Genomic DNA, 12,500 nt, shown 5'->3' with positions numbered 1-12,500 from the left:
ATTGTCCTGTTTAAGAGGGTCACAACATTGAGTCAGGTTCTCATGGAGCTGTAGTGGGCGTGGCTTCCAGCTCCGTCTGCATTTCAGGAGATTTTCGGGAGAAAATTTGTCCTGGGAGGTTTTCGGGAGAGGCGTTGAATTTTGGGAGTCTCCCGGAAAATCCGGCAGGGTTGGCAAGTATGGGTACACCCTGGACAAGTCGCTACCTCATCCCGGAGCCGATTCGAATACCTTCGGCTATTTCCGGAGATTGACGTCACTTCCGTAACGCTTCTGCACTCTGTCAATATTACATCATAGCAGTGTTTTTCAACCTTTTTCTGAGCCAAGGCACATTGTATTCATTGAAAAAAATCCAGAGGCACACCCATACTTGCCAACCTTGAGAAATCCGGATTCGGGAAATGGGGTGCAGGCAGCATACCCCTTGATTGATTGGGGGGGAGGGGACGGCGTGGCGAAGTTGGTAGAGTGTCTGTGCCAACAATCTGAGGGTTATTGGTTCAATCCCCACATTTTACCATCCTAGTCACGTCCGTTGAGTCATTGGGCAAGACACTTCACCCTTGCTCCTGATGGGTCCTGGTGAGCGCCTTGCATGTCAGTGTGTGAATGGGCGAATGTGGAAATATTGTTAAAGCACTTTGGGCTCCTTAAAAACGGGTAGAAAAGCGCTATACAAGTACAACACATTGAGACTTTTATTAGTAGGTTGCATAGTACAGTACATATTCCGTACAATTGACCACTTAATGGTAACACTTGAATAAGTCGGGGGTCCACGTAAATCAATCAATTACCCTTTGAGCTGTCCCGGATGAAATGAAATTATTTTTTCCATTCATTTTGGAACTTTAGAGCGTGTTTTTTTTCTTTCTTCTTACCCGTCGTCGCCATATCTCTTCCTCGATCTTCTGCTACGTCTCCTTCTTGTTGTGTGTGCAGTTGTGCACTGAGCTCCAAAAGCCATAGATGTTATTGTAGCGTCCCGGAAGAGTTAGTGCTGCAAGGGATTCTGAATATTTGTTCTGTTGTGTTACGGTGCGGATGTTCTCCCGAAATGTGTTTGTCATTCTTGTTTGGTGTGGGTTGACGGTGTTAAAGTTGTTTATACGGCCACACTCAGCCGGCACGCTGTTTATATGGAGGAAAAGTGGATGCCTGGACAGCATGCGGCTGTCAAGGGGTGAAGGTTTTAGGTTATAGAGGACGCCAAAGGCAGTGCCTTTAAGGCACGCCCCCAATATTGTTGTCCGGGTGGAAATAGGGAGAAATTCGAGAGAATGGTTGCCCTGGGAGATTTTCGGGAGGGGCACTGAAATTCTGGAGTCTCCCGGGAAAATCGGGAGGGTTGGCAAGTATGGGCACACTGTCAGCAGAAATCATTGAAAAATGAAACTCAGCAGTCGATATTGACAATAAAAAGTCGTTGTCACAATTGTTGGATATGAATTCAAACTATAACCAAGCATGCATCACTATAGCTTTTGTCTCAAAGTAGGTGTACTATCACCACCTGTCACATCAGGCCTTGATTTATTTTTAAGTCTTTTGCTGTTTTCCTGTGTGTAGTGTTTTAGTCCTTGTCTTGCGCTGCTATTTTGGTGGTGTTTTCCTGTAGCAGTTTCATGTCTTCCTTGAATACTATTCACCCGCACGTGCTTTGTTTTCGCAATCAAGAATATTTAAGTTGTGCGGACGCTATACTTCTTTGCGGTGACATTGATGATTGTCATGTCACGTACGGATGTATTTTGTGGACATCGTCTGCTCCACACGCTGTAAGTCTTTGCTGTCGTCCAGCATTCTGTTTTTGTTTACTTTGCAGCCAGTTCAGTTTTTGTTTAGTTTTGCAAAGCCATCCCTAAGCTTCAATGCCTTTTCTTAGCGGCACACATCTTTTGTTTATTTTTGGTTTTAAAAAAAATGTATACCTTTTTACCTTCACCCTGCCTCCCACTGTTGTCTGCATATTGGATCACGTCAATGATCTACAAAGCAGTTAGCTACCTGCTGCCACCTACTGATATGGAAGAGTATTACATGGTTACTCTACGAGCTCTCGACCAGTGTTTTTCAACCACTGGTGTGGTGTGGGTTAAAAATATTTTTTGCAAACCAGTAATTATAATCCACAAATGTGCTGTTGTTAAGTGTCAGTGCTGTCTAGAGCTCGGCAGAGTAACCGTGTAATACTCCTCCATATCAGTAGGGGGCAGAAGGTAGTTAATTGCTTTGTAGATGTTTGGAACATGGTTTGTCATGATCACAATATGCAGGAGGCAGTGTGTAGGTAAAAAAGTATCTAACACTTAAACCAAAAATAAACTAAAGGCGAGTGCTACTAAGATAAGGCATGGAAGCTTAAGGAAGTCTATGCAAAACGAAACTAAAACTGAAATGGCTGCAAAGTAATCAAAAACAGAATGCTGGTCAACAGCAAAGACTTACAGCATGTGGAGCAGACAGCGTCCACAATGTACATCCGTATGTGACATAACATTCAACAATGTCCCCATAATGTAAATACATGTAAGTGGATTAATACATGTATAGCGCTTTTCTACCTTCAAGGTACTTAAAGCGCTTTGACACTATTTTCACATTCACACACTGATGGCGGGATTTGCCATGCGAGGGTGAAGTGTCTTGCTCAAGGACACAATGGACGTGACTAGGTTGGTAGAATGTGGGGATCGAACCAGAAACCCTCAGGTTGCTGGCACGGCCACTCTCCGAACCGCGCCACGCCATCCACAAAGAATAATAGCGTCCGAACAATTTAAATAGTCTTGATTGCTAAAATAAAGCAGGTGCGGAGAATAGCGTTCAAGGAAAACATGAAAGTGCTACAGGAAAATACCAACGAAAGAGGAAAAGCCACCAAAATAAGAGCGAAAGACAAGAACTAAAACACTACTCACAGGAAAACAGCAAAAACCTCCAAATAAGTCAGGGCGTGATGTGACAGGTGGTGACAGTACACCTACTTTGAGACAAGAGCTATAGTGACGCATGCTTGGTTATGGTTTGAATTCATATCCAACGACTTTTCATTGTCAATATCGGCCACTGGGTTTCATTTTTAAATGTTTTCTGCTGGTGGTGTGCCTCTGGGTTTTTTTAATTAAAAAAATGTGCCTTGGCTTTAGAAAAGGTTGAAAAACACTGCTCTAGACAGCACAGACACATTTGCGAATTATAACTACTGGTTTGCAAAAAAAACATTTTAACCTAATTAGTAGGGGTGTAACGGTACATGTATTTGTATTGAACCGTTTCGGTACGGGGGTTTCGGTTCAGTACGAGGGTGTATCGAACGAGTTTGTATTCTAAAGTCTTAACAAGATGTGTTTAGCAGCGGACATCGTACACTCCCCAAATTATAAAAAACACTTTCCAGTCACAACTATTACAAACATCACTATGAGCCCGTTGACATTGTAGAAACTTAAACTGCAGTTCAGCTCGCTCACAGTTCTGGCTTGAGGTGATGTGAATGCTAATTAGCTTTAAGCGTTACGTTAACTCATTTTGCTGTGTGAGTGTGTGTGCGTGCGTGTGTGTTAGGGGCAGCAAAGCCCTGTCTCTCTGTTATTTCACATGAACTAACATGAACTCCATGGTGTTCAGGGATGAATAGTCTCTCCTATTGCAATTGTACTATTTTTCAGCTATAGTTACATGAATCATTAGTAATGTAGCAGCCTAGTTTTGAATGGCAGGGTGCCTGCTATCACATGTTGATAAAAACATAACATTTACATAATAAAAGTCAACTACAGGCTTCCCAAATGCTGTAATAAATTAAGCATGATGAGTTGACTTGAAATTGTTTAATGTTGCACTTTTTATATGTAGAAGAAAGGTTTTGTCATTTTATTTTATCAAAGCAACAACTTGAGGCAGTTTAATGTGGATTAACGTGGGCAGAATTATTATAGTGTTCCCAATGTTAAAAGGATAAAGCCATTGTTTACAAATTTGGTAAATAAATAACCAAAAAATGTATATTTGGTTGTTTTCTTACTGTACCGAAAATGAACCGAACTGTGACCTCTAAACCGAGGTACGTACCGAACTGAAATTTTTGTGTACCGTTACACCCCTACTAATTAGGTAAAATGACAAACTCCCACGGCACACCAGACTGTATTTGAAAAACACTGCATAAGAGGACAGGATGAGAAAGTTAAACATTACTTTATTTGTATGTTCGCTGGCATTTAACTGATTCGGTAATTTTACTTATGACAATGCAAAATAATGCATCCGGTCTTGGGTTGTTTCAATTCGCTGCACTTCCGGGAAGAAGTGCAGCAGTATGCATATGCAGTAATCTGACGGTGCACACATGCCCTAAATAGTGCACACTGCGCACTCGCTATAGATGGCCTTGAAACAGATATCGCGCAGTGGTGTGCCGTCTGGGCCAGCAAGGCATTCTCTGCTGACCCAGAAGTCATGGTTAGAATTAAAGATAAAAGTATTTTTTTTTGTACGGAATGGGTTATTTTCTGGCGCATTTAAAAAAATCCAACCTGCGTCAGCAATTAAAACATATCTTATGTGGTACTGTCAGAATTTTAAATTGCAAAAAACATTTCAAGCGTGAAAAAATAAATTAAAAAAATCTGGACTCAAAGTTGGCTGACTTCTAAAGTGTACTCCACAGCGGGCTCATCAAAAACATCCCGCTGCCTTCATGTCTACTTTTAACTACTGCATGCGCTTCACTACTGTGGCATGCTGGGTAATGGAGTTCATATGTTACATAACTCATAACATCACAATATATATATATATAAACATGTATTAATCTACTTGCCAATTTACTGTTGAAAGATGGTTACTTTGTAGTTTATTTGTTTAAATAAAATAATCACATATTCTTCTGGTTTGACACTACACAAAGTTGGGTATGGATCCAATACCAAGTAGATACAGGGACAGTCGTACCAATGTTGACACTAATACTTCACTTTTTTTTTTTTAATCACAATTATAACCAGACCAAAATACAGTATGATGGTGTAACAATATGAAGTAAATATTGAAATGACCTCCTACATCAAGGGTCACCAATGCAGTGCCCGCGGGCACCAGGTAGCCCGTAAGGACCAGATGAGTCGCCTGCCGGCCTGTTCTAAAAATATCAATCAATCAATGTTTATTTATATAGCCCCAAATCACAAATGTCTCAAAGGACTGCACAAATCATTACGACTATAGCTCAAATAGCAGCACTTACCAGTGAGCTGCCTCTATTTTTAAAATGTTATTTATTTACTAGCAAGCTGGTCTCGCTTTGCTCGACATTTTTGATTCTAAGAGAGACAAAACTCAAATAGAATTTGAAAATCCAAGAAAATATTTTAAAGACTTGGTGTTCACTTGTTTAAATAAATTCATTCATTTTTTTACTTTGCTACTTAAAACTTTCAGAAAGACCATTTTAGAGAAAAAAATACAACCTTAAAAATGATTCTAGGATATTTAAACACATATACCTTTTAAATTCCTTCCTCTTCTTTCCTGACAATTTAAATCAATGTTCAAGTATTTTTTTTATTTTTATTGTAAAGAATATTAAATACATTTTAATTTAATTCTTCATTTTAGCTTCTGTTTTCTGGACAAAAAATTTGTGAAATATTTCTTCAAACTTATTAAAATTCAAAAACAATTATTCTGGCAAATCTAGAAAATCTGTAGAATCAAGATTAAATCTTATTTCAAAGTCTTTTTATTTATTTTTTTTAAATTTTTGTTCTGGAAAATCTAGAAGAAATAATGATTAGTCTTTGTTAGAAATATAGCTTGGTTCAATTTGTTATATATTCTAACAAAGTGCAGATTGGATGTTAACCTATTTAAAACATGTCATCAAAATTCTAAAATTAATCTTAATCAGGAAAAATTACTAATGTTCCATAAATTATTTTTTTAAATTTTTTCAAAAAGATTCGAATTAGCTAGTCTCTCAATTTTTTTCGGTTGAATTTTGAATTTTAAAGAGTCGAAATTGAAGATAAACTATGTTTCAAAATTTGCTTTTCATTTTTTTCGTGTTTTCTCCTCTTTTAAACCGTTCAATTAAGTGTTTTTTTCATCATTTATTCTCTACATAAAACCTTCCGTAAAAAGAAAAAAAATGTACATGGAATGACAGACACAGATACAATTTATTTATAGATATACATTTATTTATTAAAGGTACATTGAGCAAATTGGCTATTTCTGGCAATTTATTTAAGTGTGTATCACACTGCTAGCCCTTCGCATTAATCAGTACCCATGAAGTAGCTCTTGGTTTCTTTCAAAAAGGTTGGTGACCTCTTGTCCTACATTGACTCCTTCATTTTCTGGATTTGTAAACATTGTTGTAAAGGTCAAAACATTTGACAGTAGAAAACAATGATCTATACTAAGTATAGTTTGTGTCGATATTTGTATTGATTCGCCCAGTCCCGTTTACATCTGTAGAGCAGTTAGCATTTCCTCCTACGCTGCGACTCTGTGTTGTGTAGCATGTTTAGTTATTCCTCGTCCTCCAATGATAATAATACTTGTGAGAAACAATTTATTTTCCGCCATGGAGGCGATGATTGCGTACTTATAAATGGCTTTGCACTATTAGCCAGTAATAATGCTGCTGAGGAGACGTTCCTTCGCTTCTCACTGTCAAATTAGCGGGACACAGCTGGAATGTGTCATCAATTGGACTGCAAACCGTATCACGATATAAGTGTTTTGTAACAGTGATATTTTATGAATTACATGTATTATTTTGTAAAGTGCAGGCGGTGCAATGCACAACATGACACCTCTGCCAGCTTGTTTATATACAGAAGTTGACCGTTAAACAAGTGTGTTGGCAGTCCATCCAACACGGCGGCCTGTCAATCAAAGGACAGGGCTGAACAACATCTGTTCTAACCATCCTTTGTATTTGTGTCGCAGAGAGCAGCTCATAGCGGAAAACATGGCCAAAATGCCCAAGATGGTCGCCGACTGGCGCAGAGAGAAGCGCGAATCGAGGAAGAAGCTAAAAGCGGAGAAGGCGCGCCGTCAGAAGTTGCTGGCGGAGGCCAGAGAGCGTTACGGCTCCACGATGGACCACCGCAGCGCCAAGTTCAAGGAAATGGTTGATGAACTCGAAAAGGAGGAGAAGAAAAAGAACAAACTGTTGAAGCGCAGGCAGAGAGAAGAGCTGTTGGCTGTTCCGGTCACTCCCCCTGTTGCTGCCTCCTAAACGGACTACTTACAACATTAAATGTTGGACCGCCTCACTGCTTATTCTGTTTTGAAATTACGTTATTTTCCACCATTTATTCTCCATGTTTGACTTAGTCATAAATATCCGAGACTGCATTTTGTTTGAAATAAGGTGAAAAGAAAGGAGTCAGAGGAATAAAGTGAGTACAGAATGGCTTTGACAATTTCTTACATGACAGCTACATCTTGTAAAAGAGCCCATCCATTTTCTACCGCTTGTCCCTTTTGGGGTCGCTGGAGCCTATCTCAGCTGCATTCGGGGGGAAGGTGGGGTACACCCTGGACAAGTCGCCACCTCATCGCAGGGCCAACACAGATAGACAGACAACATTCACACACTAGGGACCATTTTGAACACTAAAGCACTAAATCTGACCATACTTATATTGAACTACCGTATTTTTCGGACTATAAGTTGCAGTTTTTTCATAGTTTGGCCGGGGGTGCGACTTATACTCAGGAGCGACTTATTTGTGAAATTATTAACACATTACCGTAAAATATCAAATATTATTTAGCTCATTCACGTAAGAGATTAGACGTATAAGATTTCATAGGATTTAGGGATTAGGAGTGACAGATTGTTTGGTAAACGTATAGCATGTTCTATATGTTATAGTTATTTGAATGACTCTTACCATAATATGTTACGTTAACATACCAGGCACCTTCTCAGTTGATTATTTATGCGTCATATAAGGTACACTTATTCAACCTGTTGTTCACTATTCTTTATTTTTAATTGCCTTTCAAATGTCTATTTTTGGTGTTGGGTTTTATCAAATAAATTTCCCCCAAAAATGCGACTTATAGTATATATGTTTTTTTCCTTCTTTATTATGCATTTTTGGCAGGTGCGACATTACTCCGAAAAATACGGTACTCAAAATGGGGACATTTATTGCATTCTTGTGCAAGAATCCTATGGGGAAAATTACATATTTTTAGTAACAGTGCTGAGTTTTTAAGCATAGAAGTAGCAAAAGCATGAAATGTAGCCATGTGTGGTTTGTAGGCGAATAAGATAAGCACATGCCTGTGATTCAACACAAATATTTAAGTAACAAGACTTCTATTTTTATGTTCATAGTTGAAATATGCAATATACAGTAAAATGAGCCAACTTTAGGTCTTACGGCCTGAAGAGCTAAATGATGCAACTTCCTGTGGTGTGGACAATGTGATTTTAACCGTCAAGGAGGATAATGTGAGTGAAAACACAGGCAGGGAAAGTGACTTTTATATAAGTAAATAAAACTAAAGATAGTTGGGATGAACATGAGTAAAACAAAAGTTTGGACACACCTTCTCATTTCAATGTGTTTTCTTTGTTTTCATGACTATTTACATTGTAGATTGTCACTGAAGGCATCAAAACTATGAATGAACACATGTGGAGTTATGTACTTAACAAAAAAAGGTGAAAGAACTGAAAACATGTTTGTATTCTAGTTTCTTCAAAATAGCCAACTGCTCTGATTACTTTTTCGCACACTTGGCATTCTCTCCATGAGCTCCAAGAGGTAGTCACCTGAAATGGTTTTCACTTCACAGGTGTGCTTTAAGCAGTAATCAGAGCAAAGGGGGAATATTTTGAAGAAAATAGAAACATGTTTTCAGTTTTTTTCACATGTGTTCATTCATAGACATGATGCCTTCAGTGACAATCTACAAATATAAATAGTCATGAAAATAAAGAAAACACATTGAAACGAGAAGGCGTGTCCAAACTTTTGGCCTGTACTGTGTGTGTGTGTGTGTGTGTATATATATATATATATATATATATATATATATATATATATATATATATATATATATATATAAAGAAAATACATTTCTGAGGGATTTATATCGTATTTCAAAGTAAATGTGAGGAAGCAGGGATAAGCCACAAACATGTTTTCAGTGTTCATTCTAGTTGTGGTCATTCAATTTTAAGTATCTTCAAAGCTACTAAAGACAAAAGTCTCTTGAAGTTTTTTTTGTGAACACATTTGGGATTATTTATTTCAAAAAAATGTTTGAACTCACTTTGCTCTAATTTCTCAAATTTTAAGTCATAAGTATATAAAACATTTTGATCAGATAATGTCACGGATTTAAATGAGTAAAAAACTAATGTTATGCAAATGTAAACTTATTAAAATGTGACATCAATTGATCAAAAATCCTTCAAAGTGTTGATTAAATGAGAGATTTTTGCAAGAAAAAATAATGTAAATAATTATATGTCCTATTGTCTAAAAACTGCCAGTGTATCGTACATCAGTGAGATAATTTAACTAGAGATATCCGATAATATCGGACTGCTGATTTTATCGGCCGATAAATGCTTTAAAATGTGATATCGGAAATTATCGGTATCGGTTTCAAAAAGTAAAATGTATGACTTTTTAAAACGCCGCTGTGTACACGGGCGTAGGGAGAAGTACAGAGTGCCAATAAAACCACTGCCTTTGCGTGCCGGCCCAATCACATAATATCTACGGCTTTTCACACACACAAGTGAATGCAATGCATACTTGGTCAACAGCCAGAGGGTGGCCGCATAAACAACTTTAACACTGTTACAAATATGCGCCACACTGTGAACCCACACCAAACAAGAATGACAAACATATTTCGGGAGAACATCTGCACCGTAACACAACATACCCAGAACCCCTTGCAGCACTAACTCTTCCGGGACGCTACAATATACACCCCCCGCTAACTGACTTCAATAGTAAATATATATGTGTCAGTGCAGTGTTGGCATTTTTTTTTTTGCATAACTTGAGTTGGTTTATTTTGGAAAACCTTGTTACATTGTTTAATGCATCCAGCGGCGCATCACAACAAAATTAGGCATAATGCTGTGTTAATTCCACAACTGTATACATTGGTGTTGGTTGATATCGGAATCGGTAATTAAGAGTTGGACAATATCAGATATATCGGCAAAAAAGCCATTATCGGAAATCTCAAAATTTGACAGTAAAAATTTTAAATTCATCTTGGAAAAATAAAAGCTTTCAGGAAACACCTTGAAATATGGAGGAACACGACAAAACATATTGCCAAAATACATCAAGCACTTACTGAAAGGACCAAAAAAGTCAGCCTTTGTCGCCGGAGTGTTCAACAAATCTTTTAAATAGTTGTCAGATCAATGTGCTTGATATTTTTTTAAAATATATTTTACAAGTTGAATTCTTTAGGGACGCACATAACCCCTTAATCCTTTCTTTACAGTATATTATCACACTAGGTTTGAAGTCATCCAACTAGTGAAGTTAGAATAAATCATTTACAGAGAGCCTTTAATCAGCTGTTGATTGGGATGTATTGTAAATGTACATGTAAACATTGTTCATACATGAAATGTCTCACAAGTCTGTTTTACACAAGTAAATGATGTCCTATCAATACAAATTTAAGACTTTTCTACCATTAGAAGCCTATCAGGCCACACCTTGATCAGATAATTGGTGGGGAAAAGCGAAGCCTGAATGGAAACCCAGCATCGATGAAAGGCTACGTTAAAAACCTGGGCATTGGTTAAAAAGACTAAAAAAGGGATTATGAGGGTGTTTCTACTCAACCATGGTCTCACTACAGATGAGAGTCCTCGCCGTCCGCCGAGCCGGCCTTTAGTTTAGCCAGAGCGGCGTGTATCCGGAACTGTGTACGGGATTCCATGGAGTACTCCTTGTAGTTGTGTCTAAAAGCAGAAAAACAACATCACTTCATTTCTCAAGTTGGAAGGGTTTGTCGTTCATCTGTGACAACATCTCTAGTAGAATTTATCACCCTTTAGACCGGACCTCGGCAAAAACATGCGGCCCGTTGAGAGTTTCAATCTGGCCCACTGGACATTCTCAAATAGTTTTTTTTTTAGATCTTTAAGATGGAAATTGTAGCTGCCGTTATGATGTGCATTCATGTTTTCTAAGTCTTCAACTATACAAAGTATTTCAATGGTTGGAATCTGCGCTTATGGATGATATACCAGTTACTATGGTCATCTAATTACAAACCCCGTTTCCATTTGAGTTGGGAAATTGTGTTAGAGGTGAATGAAAACAGAATACAATGATTTGCGAATTCTTTTCAACCCATATTCAATTGAATGCACTACAAAGAATAGATATTTGATGTTCAAACTCAAACTTAATTTTTTGTTTTTCAAATCATAATTAACTTAGAATTTCATGGCTACAACACGTGCCAAAGTAGTTGGGAAAGGGCATGTTCACCACTGTGTTACATCACCTTTTCTTTTAACAACACTCAATAAACGTTTGGGAACTGAGGAAACTAATTGTTGAAGCTTTGAAAGTGGAATTCTTTCCCATTCTTGTTTTATGTAGAGCTTTAGTCGTTCAACAGTCTCCGCTGTCGTATTTTACGCTTCATAATGCGCCACACATTTACCATGGGAGACAGGTCTGGACTGCAGGCGGGCCAGGAAAGTACCCACACTCTTTTTTTACAAAGCCATGCTGTGAATGTGGCTTGGCATTGTCTTGCTGAAATAAGCAGGGGCGTCCATGAAAAAGACGGCGCTTAGATGGCAGCATTTGTTGTTCCAAAAGCTGTATGTACCTTTCAGCATTAATAGTGCCTTCACAGATGTGTAAGTTACCCATGCTTTGGGCACTATTGCACCCTCATACCATCACAGATGCTGGCTTTTGAACTTTGCGTCGATAACAGTCTGGATGGTTCACTTCCCCTTTGGTCCGGATGACACGATGTCCAATATTTCCAAAAACGTTTTTAAATGTGGACTCGTCAGACCCCAGAACACTTTTCCACTTTGCATCAGTCCATCTTGGAAGATCTCGGGCCCAGAGAAGCCGGCGGAATTTCTGGATGTTGTTGATAAATGGCTTTTGCTTTGCACAGTAGAGCTTTAACTTGCACGTACAGATGTAGCGACCAACTGTATTTAGTGACAGTGGTTTTCTGAAGTGTTCCCGAGCTCATGTGGTGATATCCTTTAGAGATTGATGTCGGTTTTTGATACAGTGCCGTCTGAGGGATCGAAGGTCACAGTCATTCAATGTTGGTTTCGCTTACGTAGAGTGGTTTATCCAGATTCTCTGAACCTTTTGATGATATTATGGACTGTGGATGTTGAAATCCCTAAATTTCTTGCAATTCCACTTTGAGAAAAGTTTATCTTAAACTTTTTGACTATTTGCTCACGCAGTTGTGGACAAAGAGGTGTACCT

At 38.3% G+C, this 12,500-nt stretch overlaps 2 protein-coding genes across 2 annotated transcripts in view; one reads left to right on the top strand and one right to left on the bottom strand.

Moving 5' to 3' along the window:
• Positions 1-7,432, top strand: part of gadd45gip1 (growth arrest and DNA-damage-inducible, gamma interacting protein 1) — an 11,423-nt gene extending 3,991 nt beyond the window's left edge. The window contains exon 2 of the mRNA XM_061885581.1: positions 6,964-7,432. Within this exon, the coding sequence (XP_061741565.1) occupies positions 6,964-7,255 (292 nt within the window). The 3' untranslated portion in view covers positions 7,256-7,432. The remainder of the gene's footprint in view (positions 1-6,963) is intronic.
• Positions 7,433-10,566: 3,134 nt separating this feature from the next.
• Positions 10,567-12,500, bottom strand: part of zgc:158403 (tetratricopeptide repeat protein 39A) — a 77,194-nt gene continuing 75,260 nt past the window's right edge. Inside the window, exon 18 of the mRNA XM_061885580.1 lies at positions 10,567-10,984. Within this exon, the coding sequence (XP_061741564.1) occupies positions 10,876-10,984 (109 nt within the window). The 3' untranslated portion in view covers positions 10,567-10,875. The remainder of the gene's footprint in view (positions 10,985-12,500) is intronic.

This window comes from Nerophis ophidion, linkage group LG23 (genome assembly GCF_033978795.1).
Source record: "Nerophis ophidion isolate RoL-2023_Sa linkage group LG23, RoL_Noph_v1.0, whole genome shotgun sequence".
Taxonomy (NCBI): Eukaryota; Metazoa; Chordata; class Actinopteri; order Syngnathiformes; family Syngnathidae; genus Nerophis; species Nerophis ophidion.
The sequence above is the reverse complement of the archived record's forward strand: the minus strand, read 5'-3'. Positions and strand labels throughout refer to the sequence as shown.